This window comes from Oncorhynchus masou, chromosome 24, assembly GCF_036934945.1.
Source record: "Oncorhynchus masou masou isolate Uvic2021 chromosome 24, UVic_Omas_1.1, whole genome shotgun sequence".
Lineage (NCBI taxonomy): Eukaryota > Metazoa > Chordata > Actinopteri > Salmoniformes > Salmonidae > Oncorhynchus > Oncorhynchus masou.
In genome coordinates this window covers 62,121,080-62,147,695 of record NC_088235.1, presented here as the reverse complement: position 1 = coordinate 62,147,695, position 26,616 = coordinate 62,121,080, and the positions used below count along the sequence as shown (strand labels likewise).

At 42.7% G+C, this 26,616-nt stretch overlaps 1 protein-coding gene across 1 annotated transcript in view; it reads left to right on the top strand.

Moving 5' to 3' along the window:
- Positions 1–26,616, top strand: part of LOC135511417 (cilia- and flagella-associated protein 46-like) — an 89,377-nt gene that overhangs the window by 31,448 nt on the left and 31,313 nt on the right. The window contains 27 exon segments of the mRNA XM_064932930.1: positions 1,083–1,308; positions 4,493–4,642; positions 5,851–5,961; positions 6,293–6,474; positions 6,952–7,083; positions 7,309–7,474; positions 7,689–7,758; positions 8,278–8,425; positions 9,159–9,342; positions 10,062–10,215; positions 10,314–10,376; positions 12,130–12,353; positions 12,608–12,745; positions 12,986–13,150; positions 13,938–14,086; positions 14,777–14,875; positions 15,006–15,081; positions 17,257–17,409; positions 17,601–17,801; positions 17,912–18,018; positions 18,276–18,458; positions 18,589–18,721; positions 20,781–20,886; positions 20,889–20,977; positions 23,928–24,116; positions 24,277–24,399; positions 25,709–25,891. Coding sequence (XP_064789002.1) covers positions 1,083–1,308; positions 4,493–4,642; positions 5,851–5,961; positions 6,293–6,474; positions 6,952–7,083; positions 7,309–7,474; positions 7,689–7,758; positions 8,278–8,425; positions 9,159–9,342; positions 10,062–10,215; positions 10,314–10,376; positions 12,130–12,353; positions 12,608–12,745; positions 12,986–13,150; positions 13,938–14,086; positions 14,777–14,875; positions 15,006–15,081; positions 17,257–17,409; positions 17,601–17,801; positions 17,912–18,018; positions 18,276–18,458; positions 18,589–18,721; positions 20,781–20,886; positions 20,889–20,977; positions 23,928–24,116; positions 24,277–24,399; positions 25,709–25,891 — 3,904 coding nt within the window.

Genomic DNA, 26,616 nt, shown 5'->3' with positions numbered 1-26,616 from the left:
TTTTTTTTTTTTTTTTGTCGAAATGCCTTTTCGAACATGTGAACTTTCTTCTGCCTTAATATCAAACTTGTATGTAGGGTTGCACAATGTAACACTCAATGAGTGATTGGGTGTGGAGTCAGGCGCAGAGAACAAAGAATGCGGGAAAATGCTCTTATTCTTCTCACTGCTTGGTGAGGTAGATTGCTGCTATTAGCTTGATGACCCTTCACATACCTTACCATTTCCTTGGCTCTCTTGTAGAGTGTATCCATTGTTTTCAGTGCCATGATGTCCTTGAGGAGCAGATTCAATGCAAGAGCAGCACAGCCAATAGGTGTGATGTGAGGGTAGGACTCCTCCATTTTAGACCAAGCAGCCTTCATGTTCACAGCATTGTCTGTCACCAGAGCAAATACCTTCTGTGGTACAAGGTCATTGATGCCTGCCTTCAGCTCATCTGCAATGTAGAGACCAGTGTGTCTGTTGTCCCTTGTGTCTGTGCTCTTATAGAATACTGGTTGAGGGGTGGAGATGATGTCGTTAATTATTCCTTGCCCACGAACATTCGACCACCCATCGGAGATGATTGCAATACAGTCTGCTTTCTCTATGATTTGCTTGACCTTCACTTGAACTCTGTTGAACTCTGCATCCAGCAAATTAATAGATAAAGCATGTCTGGTTGGAGGGGTGTATGCTGGGCGAAGAACATTTAGAAATCTCTTCCAATACACATTGCCTGTGAACATCAGAGGTGAACTAGTTGCATACTCTGCTCGGGCAAGACATTCATCAGCATTTCTCTCAGTATGTTCCTCCATTTGGGTCAAAAGAAGCTGTTGCTATCGATAGGGTGTCTGATTCATCATTTTCACCTTGAATAGAAGTAGAGGAACTTTTGTGAGAGGTTGCTTGTTGTGAGCACTGAGGGAACTTTATGCACTTGGCCAGATGATTCCGCATCTTTGTTGCATTCTTCACATATGATTTGGCACAGTATTTGTAAATGTACAGAGCTTTTCCTTCTACATTAGCTGCAGTGATATGTCTCCACACATCAGATTGTATGTACAGAGTATGATGCTCTTCTGTGCTTCCAGGGAGCCGGTGCTGTTGGTTATGCTGTGTGATGCGGTGGCCCAGGGGCTGATCCAGCCCTGGTTTGTGTCGGCTGCTGGGCCGGGAACTGGCCAGGGAAGGGAGGACAGCGGAAGCAGGGGGGAGCTGAGGAAGAAAGTAGCCGGGAAGGGAGCCGAGAGGACAGGCAGTATCCACAGCCTCCCCCTCGACCATGCGGCCCTCCAGGACATGCGGAAGGCTCTGGAGGTGTGTGTGTGTGTGTGTGGGTCAAGTAGAGAGCTAGCCAGGAGACGGGGCCATGGGAGATTTTAAAGGTGCCTTGCTAATTAGGTTTGGCAGAGAGTCAGGTTCTATTATCCTTCAATGTGCTGTCAAGGGTACTCCCTCCCCTGAAGAGGTCTTAATTTGGGCACTGCAAAAACAAACACCCTCTCTCCCACAGTGAGCTTATTGGGATAGGCAGAGGGCAGAGGTGGACCTGCATAGAGACCTGGACTGTATTACTGCTGGGCAGTTTGAGGGATCAGAGAGCTGTGCCTGTGTATTCTTGAAGGGCAGCCTCTGGTCTTCAGGTTTCCCAAGTTTCTCTGAATAAGTGATCTCTAAATAAGTTCCTAGAGGGCAGTTGAAACTCTTTCTGTCTTACATCTTAGTATCTCCAGTATCTTTCTCCTATATATTTTTTGTTGAAGGGGGGGCACAAAGAATGAAAGAATCAAGGCACTTTGATACATTATGCTTTTCAGAAATACTCTAAATACAACTAGGGCTGTATTTTAACAAATCAATATTTCTACAACTAGGACTCTATTTTAACAAATCGATATTTCTACAACTAGGGCTCTATTTTAACAAATCAATATTTATAACCTAGCGTTATGATAAATCTGAGCGCAGCCGCTGTTGAGTTGTGGTTGTTTTGAAATATTTATTATATTTTCACAGCGGGAATCATGGGCGTAATAGCTGGCGGTGGCAAGGAAAGGCTGGGTTTTGATGAATAAGTTGTAGGTGGAGCGAGGGTTTGACCACTCACTGGCTAATAAATGTTCTCTATGGCGGTTGTTTCAAGTTGTTTAGGCTATTGACAGTCTTTGCGATATCATCAGCTCCTAGTCCTTTGTGGATTGATACTGTTTATTAAATAATGTACAGCAACAAATAATAGCAGTAACAGTAAAATACATTGCTTTGTTTAATGTTTGGCGGTCTACATTGTTCTATTTGGCTTCAACATGTCTTTACGCATCACATTTTCACTCGAGAAAGAAAGAAATATTAGCTCCAAAAAATAGTGAATTAAGCTAAAGCATGAGGGCAAAACCCTCAAATATTTCAAGGCACTCTCACGAGTAGAATATTTTATAACTGTCACGACTTCTGCCGAAGTCGTTGCCTCTCCTTGTTCGGGCGGTGCTCGGCGTTCGACGTCACCGGTCTTCTAGCCATCATTGATCCTTTTTTCATTTTCCATTGGTTTTGTCTTGTCTTCCCACACACCTGTTTTCAATCCCATTCATTACCTGTTGTGTATATAACCCTCTGTTTCCCCTCATGTCTTTGTCAGAGATTGTTTTATTGTCAGTGTAGTGTGTTTGTTGTATAGGTGCGCGTCGGGTCCTTGTACCCATGTTTGTTTGTTTGTTATGTACTTTTAGTGTTATGGAGCATATGGACTTTATTAAAAGACTCCATTTTACACTCCATTTGACTCTCCTGCGCCTGACTTCCCTGCCACCTATTACACCTATGCATGACAATAACCTTTCATTGATAGGCTACTTGGCTAATGTATGGCCAGAATAAACAAAAAAGATGCGAAGACACATTGCTGTTGAACCAGACTTATAGTAGGCTAGCCTACCGCGGGCTTGGTTTTTAATCAAAAATCGAAAGCAAGGAATTGGACAGGAAAATAACTTAAATATTTCTAAATATGAGGGTCACCGACATCATCGAGTCTCTCGTTCCATGATGGGCATATGGACATATACATATTTTTTAATTAAGCAAGAAAGCTGATGTTCGACAGGTACATTGCCGAACCTGGTTGCAAGGGGTGGCAAATGCCAGAGCGACAGTTTTTACAAGCCTAAATTGACAAATACCGTGCATTTGACAATAGCGCCGCCTTAGGGGCAACCAAAATTAGCTGCCTGCCATCCGGGACCTCTACACAAGGCGGTGTCAGAGGAAGGCCCTAAACATTGTCAAAGACCCCAGCCACCCCAGTCGTAGACAGTTCTCTCTACTACCGCATGGCAAGCGATACCGGAGTGCCAAGTCTAGGACAAAACGGCTTCTCAACAGTTTTTACCTACACACCTATACATTCATGTACATACTACCTCAATTGGGCCGACCAACCAGTGCTCCCGCACATTGGCTAACCGGTCTATCTGCATTGTGTCCCACCCACCACCCGCCAACCCCTCTTTTACGCTACTGCTACTCTCTGTTCATCATATATGCATAGTCACTTTAACTATATCTACATGTACATACTACCTCAATCAGCCGGTGTCTGTATGTAGTCTTGCTACTTTTATAGCCTCGCTACTGTATATAGCCTGTCTTTTTACTGTTATTTTATTTCTTTACTTACCTATTTTTCACCTAATACCTTTTTTGCACTATTGGTTAGAGCCTGTAAGTAAGCATTTCACTGTAAGGTCTACCTACACCTGTTGTATTCAGCGCACGTGACAAATAAACTTTGATTTGATTTGGAATTAGAGCCCTAGTGTGTGACTCATTCTGACATTCATCCATCTTTTACAGAGATAGATGTGCTTTGTTTGAACTATTTCATGTGAATGAAGTGCATTTGTTCCCATTTCCTCCATCTATTCTGCTTTTCTCCAAAGGGTCTGCTGTATCGTCAGCATATACTCTGGATAGAAGTAACTTTATTAGTGAATTATTAACTAAGTGTTCTCTTTCAGAACTGAAGATAAAAATGGTTCTCCATTTTCAACATATAGGCCTATATATCAGATAGGTCTTAGATAGCTGACTTAAACAAACTCAGATTACGCAATGGATTTTCTCTAGATACTGTCATATGCCCCGGCTATGGAGTCCCAAGGTTATGAGTGTATGTGGATTCGAAAAGAGTATTGTGCAGATTCACACGTTTAGGCTAGTTACGAACTGCTATGGTTATGCAAACAGTTTTAACCCTTTTGCAAAGCAGACACCCTAGCTGCTAAGAGTGTTGGGCCAGTAACCGAAAGGTTGCTAGTTCGAATCCCCGAGCCGACTAAGTGACAAATCTGTCTGTGTCCTTCAACAAGGCACGTAATCCTAATTGCTGCTCAAAGTCGCTCGGAATGAGAGTGTCTGCTAAATGACTAAAATGTAAATGTAACCCTTATGCTGCTATGGTTACAATGCTAACTTTTATTTCCCCCACTTTATGGACTTTTAGCTGTGTGACTATGCACTGCACCTTTCTAATGGCAATGTGCCGGGAGAGAGCGTCCCTATCGCAGCGAGGAAACAGGTCATTTCTACGTGGGTGTGGACCAAGAGGCTCCTCCAGCAGCAGATTGGACAGAAGCTGGACATTGATGATGAGGTACAGTAACATAACAGTCCAAGTCTCCCTTGGGAAATATGTTTTCTGACCTCAATGGGACTTCCTGGTTAAATAAAAGTTAGATAAAAATCAAATAAAAACATACTCACTCAGTCAAGTTAGTCAGTATGATGAGCTGTTTATGAATCTGCCTGGCTGTCAGCCCAGCACCTCAAGCTCAACCTCGCCAAGACGGAGCTGCTCATCCTCCTGTGAAAGGCCTACCCGTTCCAAGACCTCTCCATCACGGTTGACAACTCCACAGTGTGGAGCCCCTACAACGCCTCAGCCCGCCTAGTGTTCAACCTTCCCAAGTTCTCCCATCTCACCCCAGTTCTCCGCGCACTCCACTGGCTTCCAGTTGAAGCTTGCATACACTACAAGAGGATGGTGCTTGCCTACGGAGCAGCAAGGGGAACTGCCACTCCCTACCTTCAGGCTATGCTCAAACCCTACACCCCAAGCCAAGCACTCCGTTCTGCCAACTCTGGCCTCTTGGCCCTCCCACCTCTACGGGAGGCCAGCTCCCGCTCAGCCCAGTCAAAGCTTTTCTCTGCCCTGGCACCCCAATGGAGGAACTAGCTTCCCCCTGACTCTCATCCCCTTCACTCAAAAGTCAGTCATAGCAGCTGCCGGACAAGGGGAAAGAGACTTCCTCAAGTATGGGGACTCTTTTATTCCAAAAGCCATTAGGCTGTATAATAGATAGTTTGTTGGTCCATCGAGTATACAGCATATTGCGTTTTCACTTTAAATGTGGAGCTTGACTTTTCTCTACTAGCACTGGCTTTGTTAATAGCTACTTTGAGGGAACTATAACTGAGATGTAGTTGTCTCACCTAGCTATCCTAAGATGAATGCAATAACTCTAAGTCGCTCTGGATAAGAGCGTCTGCTAAATGACTAAATTACAAAATGTGGTTATTCCCCCAGACTCTGAGTCAGTGCAGTGTTAATGTGAGAAGAAATATAATTCATCACCCAACCGTCTGTATACAGTAAATCATTGTTTTAAATCAAGTTACAGTATCACAAGGGGATAGGGAGTCATTTATTCATTGCAACTGTCTCATTGATATGCTGTGCATGTATGATTGTGCCTGTCAGAGATAGCATTGTTAATACATCTCTATGGTTTTGACTGGTAAGCCACGGTACCATTGTGATGAAATATTCAGTTGTGTCTTTATCTCTTTTTGTCTTTCCAGTGTAAGAATGAGGCAGTGTCAGCCATGACACGTGTGCTGGTAGGAGTGGAAATGCTGTTATGCAACAGTCACCCCAGGCAGATAGAGTTCTCTGTCCCTAGTCTCTCTACGGTAGGTCTTGCTTTCATGGCCAGGCGGCAACAGATACCTTGAGACCGTACTGGTAATCAGAGCGTTTGTTCATGCCTATGTTTGTGAATTTGGTAAAAAAAAATGCTTTCTCAAATGAACATCTTATTTGATTTGTTTGTTTTCATTTCCTAGCCCTGTAGGACTGTGTGTTTCCGTCCTGCATTCTTGCATCATTAAACCCCAGTTCTATGGATCCAGAGGACAGAGCACTCATTGCCTCTGTCTCCCTCATCTCCCTCCTCTTCTCCTCCTTCCCTACTATTTTCCTCTACGCTCCCCTCCCCTCTCCTCTCTCCATCCTCTCCTCTAGCTGGTCCGCATGGCGTCAGACTGCAAGTGGAGTGACCCTGTTGTCGAGCTGCAGGTGTGGACACACCTGGCTTGCTTCTCTCACCAGGCCCAGGACCACAACCTGGTCATGACCTGCAGCCACAATGCACTGCAGCTGGAGGCCGCTGCAGCTCAGAGGTTGACGGTCATGGCCTATGCTCTGTAGGTGTTGGTGACTTTGATTCCATCTGTTTTACCAAGGCTGAAATGGTCAGATCTTCCCTGTATGTTTTACCTGATATCTACCCATTTCAGTCAATTTGCCTTTAAATCAAAATATGGGATGTGATCAAGTGTTTTTTTTTTTTACATAGCAAGTTGAAGTGCAAATGACACCTGCAGTAGTGTCCACAAGAGAACATTACAATATACTCAGAACCATATATTCAGTAATAATTTTATGTTACAACAATGTGCAATATACTATCATCAAATGACTTCAGTTAATTGTTATCTTCACGGCTTTAAGGTCCCACTCTTCGTAGGATTCTGACAGTCCGTCATTCTAAAAAATGGTGACTGTCAGTATCTACGTTACTGTAGCAGTGACATTTTGTCAAATTCCTGACGAGCTGACTTGATTATCTGAACGGCATATTTGTCAGCTTATTTAATTAAAAAATGTTTGACCTTTTCAAGTTACAGCCAGTCGGCTGTGCAGGAGATGTTGAGCAATGCTGCATGTCTAAGAGGATTGAGCATGGTCCACAAGTCAAATGGACATCCTCACAGTTACAGAGAAGCCTTGCAGATGCTCCAGTCCAGTGTCAGGTTAGTTTCTGTTTTCTGTCATTCCTAAACAATAGACTGCTCATTACTTTGTTCTCTTTTTGTCTCCCCTACGTCTACCTTTATTTCACTTTGTTGCTTTGACTACAGTATCTCTCTCTGTCTCTTTCTCTATCTCGTTCTCGATCTGTCTTTATTTTACTCTCCATTTCAACCATCTTCATATCCATTCGTGCCATAGCAAACAATGCTTTCTCTCTTCTTCAGCTATGCGGAGCAGGCAGGTAACTCTGTCCTGTGTATGGCTACAGCTCGCCACTACTGGAACAACTGCCTGCCCTTGACTGAGACCTCAGTGGAGAGACAGCAGCTCCGACAGCCTCTAGAGAAGATCCTGAAAGCCCTGGTCCACACGAGCAAGAAAGACCCAACTGTAAGAACCCCATCTCAAACTAGCCTGGTCCCAGATCTAGTTTTATAGCGAACTCCTGTCGTATTTGTCATATTTCTCTGGTACGAGCCCCTCTCCACATTGGCTTCTGTACAGTATGTGTATCATTGGTGCTGTCACTGTAAAAATACTCCTATTCAATCAAGTAGGGTTTGATGTGTTCATGTGTGTTATTAATTTTCTCTGGTGGTTTAAGCAGGGGGAAGAGAAGGGAGGGGCTACCCTGACTGGGATGCCCTTTGTGACCTCATCGCTGGAAGCCTCAAGTGAGTCCCCACACAAACTTCAAATGTTCATACCGCACAAACATTTGACTGCTGCTTCTCAGCTAACTACTACTTTATTTTATTCTATAATCTTGTTCATGACTTTAATTCCATAAGCCTGCTTGCTTATTTATTTCCAAAACGGCCTGTCTTGTGCTGTATCACTCTCAAACACCACTAGTAGACATGATAGATGAAGTCACATTCCCACACACACCAGTAGGCCATTAGATCTGTGGCATTTACATCCAAGCAGTCACATAGAGTAGTGCTTTTTCCTGAAGTTCTGTTAAGTTCTGTCACCCAACCTATTCACTCTCTACCGAGAACTTCAGAGGAAAAAACGCTACTCTATGTGACTGCTTGGATGTAAATGCAGCAGATCTAATGGCCTACTGGTGTGCGAATACAATTGATTTTTTATTCTCATTCTCTATTCCTTTCTTTCTGTGTCTGTTTGTGTCTGTGCATGTGTGCTTGTGTGTGTTTATCTATACAATTTTGTGTGTGCCTGTGTAGGCATAGGGAGCCCTGAGGATGACCTGACCCTGAGAGCAGCCATGTACGGCCTGCTGTTCCACATCCACGCAGACAGCTCAGATTGGACAGGAGCTCTGACGTTGCTGGAGCAGGCTATCAGAGACATGCCCCGCACCAGACACAGGCTGTGAGTACTGGAGAGAACTGATGCGGGAATAAGGGAAAATAATGGGGGAGGAAAGGGAGAGAGGAGAGAGATGGAAGAGGTTAAAGGCCGTGAGTACTACACTGACACTAGAGAGAGAGAGAGAACTATGGACTCCTATCACTGGCGTCATCACATTTCTATGTGCTTATTTGTACGCATGTTAATATGCCTCAATATGAATATGATGCTATAAATAAGTATGTGTGTTTTATGTAATGTCATATTTTGGATATGGGCAATTCCATCATTATGGAGGCCTCAGCAAAAAAGCCTGACCCTTATTGGGTGAATAAGCATAAAATATTTTTGATTTGTAAAATCTTTTGCTTAAACAATTCATTTTTTGTGTGTGTGAGGGGGGGGGTTCAGCTTTTGCGAGGGCTTTTCAGAGCATCAAGTCCTGAGTAATGAAAACATTAGGTCTTGATAGTTTAACTGGAGGAAATTATGCCCTTAAAAAGGAAATATGAAACTGAACTTTTTCATGGCCATTATCACAATCATATTTCTGTGGGGTTACCCTTTTCACACTACTGAGCCAAGTTAAGCTGTACTGTGCTGGCCTGGTTACACATCCACATAGTTGGTGGAAATGAAAATTTGAAAAGAAAATGTCTTGAGCCAGCACAGTATGGTTTGGGTTGGCACGATGGTGGGAAAAGGGCATGAGAATGTGAACCTGTGCTTGTCTTCCCCCATGACTGTGCCCAAGGCTCCTGTTCAAGCACCGGGTGCTGGTGAAGGCTCGGCTGGGGGAGAGTGTGGTGATAGACATGCAGAAGTTCCGGGATGAAGGGGAGCTCTACTGCTCCCACATGTGGCACCGAGTGGCGCTGTGTTCTGGGGAGATGCTACAGCAGTTGGCCTGCTACCAGAATGCCATTACTTCTTTACTGGTAAGGAAAGGGGATACCTAGTCAGTTGCACAACTGAATATATTCAACCGAAATGTGTCTTCCGCATTTAACCCAACCCCTCTGAATCAGAGAGGTGCCGAGGGCTGCCTTAATCTACGTCCACGTCAATGGCGTGGGCATAGAGCATTTGTGTTTAGTGAATCCACCAGATCATGTAGTAGGGATGACCAGGCATGGTCTCTTGGCAAGTGTGTGAATTGGACAATTTTCCTGCCCTGCTAAGTATTCAAAATCGTATGAGTACTTTTGGGTGTCAGGGAAACTGTATGGAGTAAAAAGTACATTACTTTCTCTAAGAATGTAATGGAGTAAAAGTTGTCAAAAATATAAATTTGTAAAGTAAGTACCAGATACCCCAAAAAAACGACTCAAGTATTTTATACTGCACATGCACAAACATATACACACAAATACACATTCTTGAGCAAAACACACACACACCTACACCACACACATACACATTCACTTTTACATTTTCACTTTTGATTACTTTACATACATACAGTTCTTCAGTGTGCTCTTCGAAATGTGAAATATTGCCGCAGTTCCTTGCAGGTCTGAATCCAAGTGGTCCTATTGAGCTAAGGGACACTAGCAGCATCTAGTGGAAGCTTAGTGCTATTGCAGCCAGGCTCTGTGCATCACTTACGCTGTAGCTTTGTATGGGTGAACCTTATGGGTTTGTTGTGTTTATGTAGAGTGTGAAGAGTCAGTGGCAGAAGGCGGATTTCCTGTTGGAGTTAGGGGAGTGGCTGTACTGTCAGAACTTTCCCCTTTCTGATGCCCAGCACCAGATACAGTGGGCTATCGACATCCTCCTGCACATGATCACTGACCAGGAAGAGAGCAATGGTATGTTTCTTGTCATTGCTATGTGTTTGTGTGAAGGTCTGTTTAGTTACTGAAGAATCGTAAACAATTACCTTTGTTCTTTTCATTTTAATTAATAGAGAAGACCGGTTCTAAGGGAAGCAAACTGAAAGAACTGGAGAGGACAGAAAATTCCCAAGGAGGTACTGATTTCTCTTGGGATGAGTCTACTCATTTATGTTGAATGCGGTGCATGTGTGCTTGTACATGTACACCAGACTTGGGTTCGAATACTATTTCAGATGTTTTCAAATATTTTAGCAAGGGGTTGATTGAGCTTGTCTGGACCCAAGAGAATATTTAAAATGTGTTTGAACCCAGGTGGACAGTATGTGGGGAAATCCAACCCAAGTTTAAGCACGCGTAAGTGGAACGCAATTTCCCTTTTTATGCAGTTTTCTCTCTATGCGTATTCCGACCTTGAACTTAAGCATGAGAATAGCATCCTATTCACCATTTGAGATCAAAAAGGTGTGTCTACAGATAAGCCGCATTCTGACTTAATTCCCTCATAATTCCACCACCTTTACTCACAATGAAATGACGATTAAGGTCAAGCAACCTGTTGGTCCCAAGTGGAACAACATCTATTTAATTTTTCTGAAATAACACCATTCTCCATGCACTGTAATTTACAAATTGATAAGAGCTAGGTAAATGGAGTAAGCCGTTTGGGGTAAGGGGATATAAATTACAATCGTTTTAGATCTTAGGATCACTGTAGACAAATGTGAAACCGGTCATATGGCAGCAAACTGAAGCATATCAACATGTCACCTTTTATCACCACAGTGAAGTTTATGAAATGGTGGCCTTATAACATGTCAGGATGACATTTGGAGACCAAAGCTTTAGGCTTCTGTAGCCATGCGCAAATGACAGGCCTATAGCGTCAAACCTACCAAGCTGATTTATGATTTCTAAAAATGTTTTAGTTATGCCCAGACTTTTCACTGTATCTAACAACAACAAAAATGGTATGGTGTTAAATATTAGCCACTAACCGTAGCCACCGTCAATTATCCCTACATTCATGTATTACTGTCACTGTTGTCATTTTATTATTATTATTTTTTGCTGGATTCCATTATATTGTTTGTTTACGTTCGTGGGGTTGTTCCTTAGGATTGCTAGCAATAGTGGATCATATTAGGCTAACTTATTTCAAGTTGTGCAACAATAGGGGTCGTGTAGTCTATTTGTGTCATTATGGAACGCAGACCATACGTAGCAGTTTAAACCTGGAGCATAGCGCATGATGAGTGAGTATTTTTAGGGTAGATTCATATGACTACTGTTCACTCACCTTCCAATATTTCCACTATTGAACAATTGAACATGGCAACTTCAGGATGAATCAAACCAATGTATTTTTGATTCGTCAATATATTTAGTGTGTAAAAGCTCTCCAAATATATATATTTTAATCATTCATGAATACCTTCTAACCCTAAGTAATATACAAGATCAGAATATTTTTAAATCTACCAATTGATGCTGAAAAGGAGACAAATATGTGTGTATTTAGGCCTACATTTCTTGACTTGATCCTTAATATTCTGAACCGTTTTCTCCATATATTCTAGTGAGTCTATCGAGAAAATTCTAACTGAAGGTACCCAAATTTAAAGGGATTGCTTTAGATAAATGTACTGAAAACCCTATTGAATGAAAACTCCACCAGAAAATCTGTTAGCAAGTGAAAGGGTTTTCAGCAGTTGAATTACTTTTATTCAGTGCGTGCAAGGGAACCATGCCTGCAAAGCTCTTTATGCATCTGCATAAGGTAAGTCTGAATACCAACTACTGAGTAGTGCGTAGGAAAGGCATGCGTATGAAGGCATACATTTCTTAACTCTGAATCGGGCCCTATGTGTGTATCCTCCTCCCTTACAGATGAGTCTGGAGAAGGGACAGGGCTGATACCAGTGAAGGTTCAGTCCCACGTCGGGGTGCAGGGGGGGGTGTCTGGGCCCTGTATCTCTGACCTCAGGGAGGTGAGGCGTCTGGACAGCCTGGTCAGAGCACACACTCTGCTGGCTGTCATGGGGGACAGGACATCCCCCCAGCACCAACATAACCTACTTAGGGCCTATCGCCTAGTGCTGCAGATCTGGCAGGTAGGGACTCCTTTAAAACTACCACACCTAGAGTTGTGTTCATGAGGGCACACCGTAGCAAAACATTTTGTAATGGACAACAGGTTCAGATAGTACCTTAATGTTTCATGTCTACTGAACACGACCCAGTAATTTCACTATGTTTTATACCATCAGATGCATACAGTATAAGCCACAAAACGGTTTCTCCGTTTAAAAAAATGTGATTTACGGGTAACAAAAAGACGATTGATAGCAGTGTATTCCCATTGCAGGTGTCCATGGCAACTGCATGTGAGGTAATCAAGGAGATGATGAAGAATCCTCTAGTCCCAACGTCCCGACCATGTCCCTCTGCAACAGCCAAAAAAGACAAAGATAAGGAGAAGGACAAAGGCAAAAAATCTAAAGAGGTAGACCTGACCACCCAGGCCTGACCACCTTCAGAGAAGTCCATGGCTATTTTTTGTTGTTTTCTCATTGTATAGCATTGCAAATGACAAGTATAATGAATGATACGATATGTTATTTTACCATTGTACATTCTTGCCAATGTGCAGTTTAGAGTATTTGTACAGTTCAATTGTACACTTTTGCCAGCTGAAAGCAATTAGGAATGAATATTTGGCCAGAGCTCTTCTGTGTTTAAACAGCCACCCCCTGCTGAGGAGAAGCCCAAAGCCTGGAGGCCACAGGATGACGTGTTGCCCTCCAGCCCAGAGGAGTGGGCACAGTACGACTGTCCCGAGGATGTCCGCCAGGCCTTCAGATATGACACCAGCCCCCACTGCATCAACAGACACAGCCTCAGCAAACAGGCAGGCACCACTAAGCTCTCTCTGACTGCCTCTGTTATAGAGCCCAATGGGGTCATGTTCATTAAGGGCACACCATGGCAAAATGTTTTGCAACAAAAATTGACAAGTTCATGTAGTCTCTCCCTATTTCAGTCTGTTTTTGTCCTTTTGGTCCCTAATGAATATAAATTATTGAGTCATTATCGGAACAGGGACTGTTTCAATTGGCCGTGGCGGGTTAGGGTCGAGGGCTTGAAAGCCGGAAACATTGACTCGATATTGATCCTCGTCTTGACAAGTCATAAGAGGATGTCTACTGATTGATTTTGGGAGCAAATCAGAATGTTGTCAGAGAGAGAAAAAAATAAGCTTATTTTAAATTAAAGATGTGTAGTGATTCATTTATCTTATGCCACTCCAGTGTGACAGTATTAGGTGACACAGTTATGCTTGGTAATCATACAAATTAAATGAGAAGATGCTCAAATGGTGCAGTCCTACACAGTGTGAAAAATATGCTAAACAATGACCAGTCCAACACTTCATGTGATATCAGGCTGTACTGTAGTGTTTTTCTTCTCTGTCCTGTTCCACAAGCTGTATCACCACATGATACAGGAGGATAAAATCTTATTGTCCATGGCTCAAAGTTTGTCCTACACGTTCTACACATCAAATGTAATCACTGTCCTGCACTTTAACTACTTACTAAATTACTAATTACAAACGCAGGATGTTAATGAAACAAAATAGTAATGATTAAGTCATGTGTTTACTTCCTTTTCTCCCTGTGTCTGGGTGGCTGCAGACTCAGAGCTTGTTCTTCCTGGACCTGCTGGTGAAAGAGCTGCAGTCTCTTTCTCTCACCCACCTGACTCTTCCCATACTGCACCTGGCTGAGGTCATTGCCCATGACCTGCTAGACAGAAGGAGCCTCTCTGACCTCTACCGTCTCAGGTGAATAACGCCAATTTCGCTTCAAGAGTTTACTCTTTCTGTTCATGCACAGGTGCAATACTGCTACTTTCACTGGAAATAGTCTATGGGGTGTTTTACCAGACACCAGGCTAATTTCTGGACTAAAAAGTATTTTCAATGGAGATTCTCCATTTATCTTGCTTTTTAGTCCAGGACTAGACTTAATGTGTCCAGGTAATTGTGCATATACACTGAGTATACAAAACATGAAGAACACAGTCTGTCATGCACTTTCCTTGACAGACTGACCAGGTGAATCCAGGCGAAAGCTATGATTCCTTATTGATGTTATTTGTTAAATCCACTTCAATCATTGTAGATGAAGGGGAGGAGACAGGTTAAAGAAGGATTTCTAAGCCTTGAGACAGTTGAGACATGGATTGTGTACAGTATGTGTGCCATTCAGAGGGTGAATTGGCAAGACAAAACATGTTCAACTCAATATTAGGAAGGTGGTCCTAATGTTTGGTATACTCAGTGCATGTTAGTTAAGGCTACTGCTTTTACTTTTGTCTTGTCAATTATTGAAAAACAGTGAAGAGCTAAACATTCCAATATGAAAGGTTTCCCACGTGTGGTCCAAATCCTTGCCCATTTCCGAATCATTGATTTCTTGTGAAATATTACCTAATAGTTTCCCCATCGTATTTTCTTATTCTAACGTTTTAGAATTGTGAGGAGCTGTTCTCAGCTGGATATGGAGACGTCTACAGTGTACCACGAGAAGCTCCTGAGCCTGACTGGTATCCATGAGCAGGAACAAATGGAGTATGTGTGCCCCACTCTTTTCCACCAGCTCCTGTACATACTGAGTACTCATTTGTATTAGATCTGTAGTGTTTGCTCTGATTCTGTTACTAGTGTTTTGATCTCCTGTACATGCATTATTTCACTGCAGGTGTCGCAAAGCTATAGCTTTACAAAGAGAGAGAAACCGCCTGTATATGGGTCATAATGGCAAAACGGACAATGAGGTTAGTTTCAAAGCGTCATTGCTGAAATGAACAAGCATACCACACAAGGTGTATTATCACCATACGGGTTTATAGACCTAGTGTTGAGAAGAAAGAAAGCGAAATGACCCCTAAAATGAATAACTGTACTACTGTAGTTCTTAGTTTTATTCTACTTTTATTCTAGTTTAAAGACAGATTGGCAAGCAGCACAGGTTGATTACAGTCAAACGCAGACAGGGATATACAGTGGGGCAAAAAAGTATTTAGTCAGCCACCAATTGTGCAAGTTCTCCCACTTAAAAAGATGAGAGGTCTGCAATTTTCATCATAGGTACACTTCAACTATGACAGACAAAATGAGAAAAAAAAAATCCAGAAAATCACATTGTAGGATTTTGAATGAATTTATTTGCAAATTATGGTGAAAAATAAGTATTTGGTCACCTACAAACAATCAAGATTTCTGGCTCTCACAGACCTGTAACTTCTTCTTTAAGAGGCTCCTCTGTCCTCCACTCGTTACCTGTATTAATGGCACCTGTTTGGACTTGTTATCAGTATAAAAGACACCTGTCCACAACCTCAAACAATCACACTCCAAACTCCACTATGGCCAAGACCAAAGAGCTGTCAAAGGACACCAGAAACAAAATTGTAAACCTGCACCAGGCTGGGAAGACTGAATCTGAATGGGTAAGCAGCTTGGTTTGAAGAAATCAACTGTGGGAGCAATTATTAGGAAATGGAAGACATACAAGACCACTGATAATCTCCCTCGATCTGTGGCTCCACGCAAGATCTCACCCCGTGGGGTCAAAATGATCACAAGAACGGTGAGCAAAAATCCCAGAACCACACGGGGGGACCTAGTGAATGACCTGCAGAGAGCTGGGACCAAAGTAACAAAGCCTACCATCAGTAACACACTATGCGGCCAGGGACTCAAATCCTGCAGTGCCAGACGTGCCCCCCCTGCTTAAGCCAGTATGTCCAGTCCCGTCTGAAGTTTGCTAGAGAGCATTTGGATGATCCAGAAGAAGATTGGGAGAATGTCAGATGAAACCAAAACATAATTTTTGGGTAAAAACTCAACTTGTCGTGTTTGGAGGACAAAGAATGCTGAGTTGCATCCAAAGAACACCATACCTACTGTGAAGCATGGAGGTGGAAACATCATGCTTTGGGGCTGTTTTTCTGCAAAGGGACCAGGACGACTGATCCGTGTAAAGGAAAGAATGAATGGGGCCATGTATCGTGAGATTTTGAATGAAAACCTCCTTCCATCAGCAAGGGCATTGAAGATGAAACGTGGCTGGTTCTTTCAGCATGACAATGATCCCAAACACACCGCCCGGGCAACGAATGAGTGGCTTTGTAAGAAGCATTTCAAGGTCCTGGAGTGGCCTAGCCAGTCTCCAGATTTCAACCCCATAGAAAATCTTTGGAGGGAGTTGAAAGTCCGTGTTGCCCAGCAACAGCCCCAAAACATCACTGCTCTAGAGGAGATCTGCATGGAGGAATGGGCCAAAATACCAGCAACAGTGTGTGAAAACCTTGTGAAGACTTACAGAAAACGTTTGACCTCTGTCATTGCCAACAAAGGGTATATAACAAAGTATTGAGATAAACTTTTGTTATTGACCAAATACTTATTTTCCACCACAATTTGCAAATAAATTCATTAAAAATCCTACAATGTGATTTTCTGGATTTTTTTCTCATTTTGTCTGTCATAGTTGAAGTGTACCTATGATGAACATTTCAGGCCTCTCTCATCTTTTTAAGTGGGAGAACGTGCACAATTGGTGGCTGACTAAATACTTTTTTGCCCCACTGTAAGTCCAAACTGCACTTTTCATAATGTGAAACCCATAACACATCATTATCACAGGTTCATGAGAGTTTAATTAGTTGCTTGTTAAATTTCAAATGGCCATCGCTCATGTCAATCTGGCATGACGATGATCCTCATTTTCTTTTACGAGCATTATTAATGGTTGTATTTTTTCATTGCCTTACCCAGAGTTCTGCAGCCCATGAACAATCCTTTAGATTTACAGTATGCACAGACTTAACCTATTGAGTTCATTCCATAATTCCATGTTTTCCATGAGGTGCAGGGCCAGGGGATTGAATAGAATTCAAGGATCAGAATTCTGACATTGCTGCCTTTATCCATTTCTCCGTTTACAGAAGTCTAAGGTTGACCACATCTGTCTGTCTGGGAAGCAGTGTGGGGATCTGTGGAGTCAGGATATCTGGCTTGATAAGGCTGAGATATGCCTTGGTATGGGACTGTACCAACCCGCCAGACAGCTATTGGCAGAGGCCCATCTGGTTGCAAAGGTTATTTCATTTTGAGTTATTTTGTCAATAGTTTGGTTTTCAATATTTCTCTTAAGTAGTCCACTGCATATTTGTGAAGTGTTTCTCTGTTTTGGTTGAAATGTGACTCGTATTTATGTGTATGTGAAGTCATAACAGTTTAGCAATTCACTTGTATTATATTTTTGTGGTCTCTTGTATTGTGTGCTCAGGAGCTGGGAGATCAGGCTGCAGCAGGGAGGAGTCTGCTCTCTCTTGCCATCCTGGCCAATAAGGAACAGAATCACTCTCAGGCCCTGGCACTGCTGGAGAAGGCCCAAGACATGGGAGGTGATGAGGACTTCTGGTACAAGCTCACCCTGGCCCTGCTGACAGCTACGGTGACCCAGAGGGGCCAGGAGATAGACACCAAGGTGAAAACTATTATATTTTATTCTATTGAAGCTCCTACAAGCCTCTGCTCAATTGTCTCCTCTGAAGCAAATATTGTCCTTTTCAATGTGACCACTCTCTCCCGTTACAGACAGATCAAATAGTAAAGCAAGGCTGTGGAGCCCTGAAATCGATGCTAGAAAAGAGGCATAACCGAGCTCCCACGCTCAGGTTCCTGATCACGTCTCTGGAGAGCAGGTAAGGCTCTTTGATGTCTGTGTTCTCCACATTCAGTCCTTGAAAGCTTCTGGGTTGTGCAGGCTGTCAATCAAGCCCCGCTGTAAATCACCTTATGGTCCAGAGTGAAGACTCATCACCTTGATTAGTTTGATATTTGAATCAGGTGTGGTACTGCAGGGTTGGATCAAAAGCCCTGGTGTACAGTGTTCTCCCCTGTGCTGTGACCAAAACAGACCCCTAGATGTCATTGACTCGCTGTGATGTCTGTCTTTCAGAGGGGCGGTGGAGCGTCTGCATGCAGCCAGCCCTGTCGAGCCAGGTGAGGCTCTGTCCACCCAGTCAGTACAGAATCTCATGGCTGCCTGTGACACCCTGAGAGAGAGCACCAGTGAGTTCCTCCGACTGGGCCACAGAGAACAAGCTGCTGAAGCTCTCCTGGAGCACGCACAGGCATTGAGGTCAGACATCAACACAACACATCATAGTATGATCTATCCAATTTGAGATCAATAACATTCATTGTCATTTTTGTCTACAATTCCTCTGTTGGTCCGCTTCAAATCATTCACAGCATGTTCTACTTTGTAGGATACTGGCTAAACACACTGACGATGAGGGAAAACTGCGTCACCTGCTGGATGCCTACTCCTTCATGCAGCAGGCCGTCTCTGTACAGGAACATGTGGTTCTGAACGCCCAAAGCCTGTTCCCATCACAAGAGGTAAAGCACATACCTGTATACCTTCACATATATCAGCCTTCAAGTCAGAACATACCATACAGTTCAAACTCTTAGGTAATAATTTGAACCTATTTTAAAACACGTTGTAATTTTACTAATCATCACCACCAGGTTGAGTCAAGTTATTCGGTTAGATTCTGATCTAAACAGAAAACAGAACACATTTATTTATTTTATCATTTTTACCCCCTTTTTCTGCCAAATTTCGTGATTAAGATCTTGTCTCATTGCTCCCCAACGGGCTTGGGAGAGGCGAAGGTCGAGTCAAGCGTCCTCTGAAACATGACCTGCCAAACTGCGCTTTTTATTACCCGCTCACTTAACATGGAAGCCAGCTGCACCAATGTGTCAGAGGAAACACTGTTCAACTGAAGATCAAAGTCAGCCTGCAGGCGCCTGGCCTGCCACAAGGAGTCACTAGAGCGTGATGAGCCAAGTAAAGCCATCCCGGCCAAACCCAGACGACACTGGACCAATTGTGCGATGCCCTATGGGACTCCCGGTCACGGCCGCTAATGACACAGCCTGGGGTCGAACCCCAGGCTGTAGTGATGCCGCAACACTGCGCCACTCGGGAGGCCAGAACGCATTTATTGGAGCCATATCTCAGCAGTGTTCTTCATTGTGAAGGAATTTGTCTTAATAAGTGTGCAAATCCTATTTTGCTCAGCTGTTACAGTTCCTCAAAACAGAGTTCTGGCTATCTGTCCTGGAACTGAAAGCATTTGCAAACATATTACACTCTATTTAGAGAGTAACTGAACATGTTGACAGGGTTGAGATATTAGATTTGCTTGTGAAAAGTCCATATATGGCTTGTCAGAAAGCCTGATTCGCTGCTTGGACTCCTGTCGACCCAGGGCTGCCAAGTCCAAGCCAGTGCTGCTAAATTATTTATTGAATTCATTTTGCCCTTTGTTTCGCTAGGGATCTACATTGTTACATTTTCCAAATGGATGATTTAATTATAGAACAAGGAATTCCTGAAAAGGACAGAACCATTCATTATAAAGCAGATAAATATACCTATAAACAAGATAAACCTGATCTGCCTGTTAATACTCGCTCAATAAAAATGGCAATAATCCGTTTTTTTTTTTTGCGGAACATGGTATCTCAGCCAAATCATTACTGAATGTGTGTGGACTCTGGTGGATCCACCTATTTGCTCCAGACCTCAATTCATTCATATCCGATATAGCCTACAGAGTAAACAGACAGACAGACAGACAGACAGACACACACACACACCCGTTTGAGTTGTTTTTTTCAGTAACACCTGATGGTTAAGAGCCAAATTTCAAAACAGGCCAACATCCAAACTGCCTTATGTACAAAAAAGCATTCCAAAAGTTAATGTCAAAGATGGAGCAGACATGACTTGCACACTGCCATTTTGAAGTGCATCTTGATCTAATCATGAAAGGACATTGAAATTGCATCTTGCTTCATTATTAAACCACCTGCAGAAATCCAGAAGAATCCAGTTAGCTAGATACAATCTACTTTGACGGTCCAATTCTGCATTTAGGATTAACAGTCTATAGCCCTGTGCTTTCAGCAGATGGTACTGCTGCCCCAATAAGTTACATTGAAATTACATACCAAATATGAAAACAGGAGTGTATATGAATTCACTTACTCTCGTGGAACCAGACGAGTGTCTGAAAAATGCATATAAAGTCTGTCACGCAAGATTTGAGTTTATTTGACCCAATCTCCATTTGTTTCTTGGTTACTTCCCTTTCGTTACTTTGTAAATGAAGGTGTCACTTTTGTTCAGTCTGAAGATGTACATTGATATACGTTTATCTTCTTCATGAACTTTTCCATTTCAGAGGAAATCTAATTCAGATCTAAGGCTTTTAAAGCTATCTTGCACTGGGTTGAAAAATGAGCTGGGCACAATAATACATTTTAACTTCTTGCATTTGCATTTACAGTGGTGTCTGTGCGTGTGTTCTTGTTGTTGTAATGTGTCTGTCATAATCTTTGTCTATTTCTCGCTCTCTCTTTCTGCCCTCTGTACCTTCCACAGTGTCAGCCCTTGTCTCTCCCAGCCACGAGGAGGCTGTTGCGGGTCAGACTGGCTCTGGCTGAGCTGTCCTTAACCATGCTGGAACAGGTGTGTGCTGAGGAGAACAGATAGCTCTGGCCCAGGACAGGAAAGCCTCTGTGGATAGGACCGTGGAGGAGTTTGTACGCATTACACCAGACCCCGGCTCTGTAGAGCAGGTAAGGGCATAGACAGAGGTCGTGTCCAAATATACATACTTGCGTTCTAAATAGTAGGCTTTTTGGGTATGCGAACATATTGAACGTTTTATAGTATGTGACATTTCTGAAATGTTTTATGCTTTAAATACCAGGATGTCATACTCATTTCGCTTTTCATCAAGTAGAATTCGCTGCACATTGTTGAGAAAGAGAATCATATTTTCATACTCACTTGTGTTTGACAACAGTTGATAATCAGAATAGGGGATGTCCTCTAAAAAAATGAACGAATAACAGCGAACAAGCGCGATTTTCAAACCTATTTGGTTTGCCTGGTTAGCTAGCTAGCTAATAGTCAATGCCATGGCAAGCAAGGTAGGATCTAAGCTAGCTAGCTAGCCTGTTATGCTAGCGACGATGCTTACTGTTTAACTAACTAACGTCAGCACTGGCTGGCACTGGCAGGAGTATGGGTTAACGTTAGTTACAGCATGGTGAGGGTGAATTAAATTTTTCAACATCTTGCTAGCTAGCAACATTAGCAAAGCTAGCTGCAGTTATATATTGGCTGCCTAGCAAAATGACATAATATCTGGAGGCAGTGTTAACACAATTTGCGTTAGTCCACCAAGGCCAGCCCAACCTGGGTTGACTTCAAAGTCCCAATGGTAACGGGGATTAAGCCAGTTCCAATGTGATCGGTACCCCTCCCCTTGGCCCTAATTACCCTTTCAATGTTTGCAGATCTGTAAAGTGAAAGCAATATGGTGGAAGCTTTACCACTACACCTCTTACACCTATACATGCTCTTCAGACATGCTAACATCAAGGGATTGGTGCCAAGGGGGAGGGATAGGGAGAAATTTGAGACTGGTGGATAGACATAGCGAAAGAAAACTACTGGCCTACACAGTTATTGGACAAGTTACAAACAAAACTATTTCCTAAATTCTGGGAGGCTTATTACAAGTCAATGCCCGACTTGTGAGAGCGGGAGAGGAGATTGCCGATTTCATCAACCAGCACTTTGAATTGTAAATGTTCTATCTAATATTTATGTGTGAAGCGAATGATTTGGCTCAGACAGGGATGGGCTCGTATTATATGGGCATGCAGACTGCAGAGCACACACACTCCTCTGGTCGATCTTCAGTAGTTCTGTGGGAGGACCGCAATCATGTCTGTCTGATAGTAAAGGGCTTTTCTCCCAAAGTGAAATCTCCACCACTATAATGGGACTGATCAGATCAATACTGGCAGTGATTAAGCTTATTGCTTGATGACTCGCTTCATGTTGTTTCTCTCTGTTGCTGCTCCCCATCATATCAGCTCCCCCATGAAAAAACTACGCAAGATCTCACTATGAGTAAGATCCGGTCTGTAGCTACAACCTTTAAGGTTTTTTGTTGTTGTTGAGAAATGGCCCGTCTTCTGCAACCAAGACTATTCATTAAACCAATGTGCTTTCGATTTGGAGGAGTTTGTGTTTGTCTTGAAATTCCCGAAGTTGGTACACGGGAGGGAGAATCTCCTCCCTTAGAGGAAGTCCAAGTTAAGGAATAGGCCTACCTATTGTGTAATGACCGACGCCGGGGTTGAGAAGCAGGTACGGGGAGTTGAACATTTAATGCGGAACAGACAGGTAATAGGACAGGAACAGCGTCAGCACAAGGGTATACAAAGACATACGAACATTAATGTAGAAACCGGGAACAGAGCTGGGAACCAGATAGATATAGGGAAGGTAAGGACAGAGGTGATTGAGTCCAGGTCAGTCCAATAATCGCTGATGTGCGTGACGGGAAGGCAGGTGTGCGTTATGATGATGGCAGGAGTGCGCAATGCTGGGGAGTCTGGCGCCCTCGAGTGCCAGGGGGGAAGAGCTGGAGCAGGTTTCCCAGGTTTTCTTCCTGGGAAGGAGAGGCGGACCAAAATGCAGCGTGGTTATAATTCATGGTTCTTTAATAATGAAACTATACATGAATAAACTACAAAACCCGAAACAGTCCTGTGTGGTACAAACACTGACACAGGAGACAACCACCCACAAAACCCAACACAAACCAGGCTACCTAAATATGGTTCCCAATCAGAGACAATGACCAACACCTGCCTCTGATTGAGAACCATATCAGGCCAAACATAGAAATAGACAAACTCGACACATAACATAGAATGCCCACTCAGATCACACCCTGACCAAACAAAACATAGAAACATACAAAGCAAACTATGGTCAGGGTGTGACAGCGTGACATAGTGCAGTAGTTCCCAACCAGTGTACACTCACTTATAAAAGTGACCTATGGAATTTTGACTTGGGGCATTAGTGCCGGTCAGATAATACATTAAATGGCACATGGTTACAACTGTATCGTTGTTTCAAGTCCAGTGTGCTCAGGCTGTTATTACATTTGTACCGTTTGATGGGTAATTTTTCTTAATCTGAAAACCATTAGCAAAGGCAAATCTGATTTAGGTTTAGTCAGTCATTTATTTGTTAATGCATGGCTCTGGGCTTAGCTCTTCCACAGCCTTTGCCATAGGAACAAACGGAGCATGACATTGTGTCCGTGATTGCGCCTTTATAATGCCTAAAACCGCTCATCTGTAGCTCAAACTGTTCAAAACTAAGACCTATTTTTACCAGATCTACATTTTCTTCTTAATGCAGAATGCGGAACGCTCTTACAGGGGTACACACGAATTAACATGAGTAAGGAACTATCAAAACGATGAAAATATTTCAAATAAACCCTATTTAATGTCTAAACTTTAGTCAAAGAAAATAGATGATTTGTAGTGTTGGATCAGATGAGATGGTCATTACCACTAAATAAATTAATAGGGACATTTTAGGTGTGCTGCAGAATTTTGTATTCTGTCTCCCTCCCTTCTTCCTTTATACATCCCTCCATTTCCTCTGTGTCCCCCAGTAACCACCCCATCCACTTTGTTCCCTTTGTAGGAGTGGATAGCTACAGGGAGGACCCTGGGGCAGGTGGCTTTGAGCCAGCTGGCCACGGTCAACTTCCTGTCCCTTGACTGTGTGGAGACCAGAGCCAGCTCTCTGAGCCTGATGGGGAAGTGCCTGAGGCTGCTAGCCATGCAGAGAGATCCGCTCTACCCCTTCACCCTCTGGGATGGACACAACCTGGTACAGACACTGACAGACAATACCAAAAACAGTAAAAATGGACTAAAAGTAACTTTTAGGGGGGCTTAAAGTGACTTAGAGATGTCATTCCTCTTCACAAAAATCTAAGAGCTCAAAAATGTCAGCATTCATGACCAGATTGTAAACTAATCTTGAACAGGAGGAGGACCGGTCAGAGTATAAAGCCAGCCTTGAGGAGGAGGAGGAGTTAACCAGAGAGAATGGCTTAGAGTCAAGCAGAACGGAGCCCAGACAGTACGCAGCCAAATGTGCTGAGTTGCAGGTACTGTATAGTCTACCTGGAATCTTTCCTCCACATTAATCTGGTGTTTTTAGACAAATCTAGTCTTTCTTATCTTCAACAGAAGTCACTTTCTTGGCTAGTCTTGATATACTGTAAAAGACAGTCTTTATTTTAAAAGTAATCTTGGTCACCCAGAAGTAATATTCTCTCGTAAAAGTTTGTCGTTTTACTTTTGGGGGAATGCCATTAACAATTATGATTATCTTTGTGCAAGTGATGGAAAAGGTAACCAAAGTAAAGAAACCTTGAAAGAAAATGACTAGAGTAAAAGTCACCCAGTAAAATACTACTTGAGTAAAAGTCTAAATGTACAAGTATGAAAAGTAAATGTAATCGCTAAAATATACTTAGTATATTAGTATCAACTGTTGTTAGTATCAACAGAAAAAGTATAAATAATTTCAAATTCCTTATATTAAGCAAACCAGACGGCACAATTTTTAATTTATTTTTTATTTACGATAGCCAGGGGCACACTTCAACACTCAGACGTAATTTACAAAGGGAGCATTTGTGCTTTGTGAGTCTTCCAGATGAGAGGCAGTAGGAATGACCAGGGATGTTTTATTGATAAGTGTACTTTTGGGTTTCAGGGAAAATGAAAGGATTAAAAAGTGTGTTATTTTCTATAGGAATGTAGTGGAGTAAAAGTAATATAAATAGTAAAGTAAAGTACAGATACCCCCAAAAAACTACTTAAGTAGTACGTTCAAGTATTTTTACTTAAGTACTTTACACCACTGGTGCAAAGGAAGGAAGCGAAGTCTCCTCCCTCGCAAACGGAAACTCTTGGCCAAACCCCTCCCTTCCACTAATTTCACCTGTGTTTATCATGGCCAAAAAGGAAATGTTTTTGTTTAATGAATTTTTACGATACAGCCAATTTTGACTTTGTGACTGTGGAATCTAGTGGAAACCGTTTATCATCTGCACACGGGCTTGAAAATCACTGTGCCAGTTTAATCACTGCCTGCGTCCAATCCCGATTCATCCAAATAATCAATGACGAAAACCCCAATCCAAGAACTACTGTTGCTCATAATCACAAACTTCTATGTGCGCTTTGACAGATTCTCGCCGTTTCATCTGTCCACGAGAGATTATATTAAAAGTAACCTAAGAAGGTCAAGTCCATCCAGAAATGTTACTCTGAAGTTGGTGCAATAGATTAATAGCAGCAGGTGACATTATGATAGCATGGTGGCATGCACAACTTGAAGCTACTTGTTTTCTCTCTCTGTTTGTGTGTGCGTGAGCGCATGTGTGTACGTGTGCCTGTGTATTCCAGAGAAGAAGACGTTCTGCCCGGCAGCTTCTGGCTCAGGCCAGTGAGACTTTAGCACAGGCCATCAGCCTCTCCCTCCAACACAAACTCCCAAGCTCCATCCTATCAGAAGCCTGTCTCAACATGCTGGAATGTCACGGCCAGTTTGACCCCTGTGCCACTGGTCAATACCTGGCCTTGCTCCAGGTACAATATGTACAGTTGAAGTCGGAAGTTTACATACACTTAGGTTGGAGTCATTAAAACTTGTTTTTCAACCACTCCACAAATTTCTTGTTAACAAACTATAGTTTTGGCAAGTCAGTTAATACATCTATTTTGTGCATAACACAATTCATTTTTCCAACTATTGTTTGCAGATATTATTATTCACTTATAATTCACTGTATCACAATTCCAGTAGGTCAGAAGTTTACATAGACTAAGTTAAATGTGCCTTTAAACAGCTTGATTCCAGAAAATTATGTCATGGCTTTAGAAGCTTCTGATAGGCGAATTAAACATAATTTGAGTCAATTGGAGGTGTACCTGTGGATGTATTTCAGTGCCTCTTTGCTTGACATCATGGGAAAATCAAAAGAAATCAGCCAAGACCTCAGAAAAACAATTGTAGACCTCCACAAGTCTGGTTCATCCTTGGGAGCAATTTCCAAACCCTGAAGGTACCACGTTCATCTGTACAAACAATAGTACGCAAGTAAAAACACCATGGGACCACGCAGCCGTCATACCGCTCAGGAAGGAGACTCGTTCTGTCTCCTAGAGATGAATGTACTTTGGTGCGAAAAATGCAAATCAATCCCAGAACAGAACAGCAAAGGACCGTGTGAAGATGCTGGAGGAAACGGGTACAAAAGTATCTATATCCACAGTAAATCGAGTCCTATATCGGCATAACCTGAAAGGCCGCT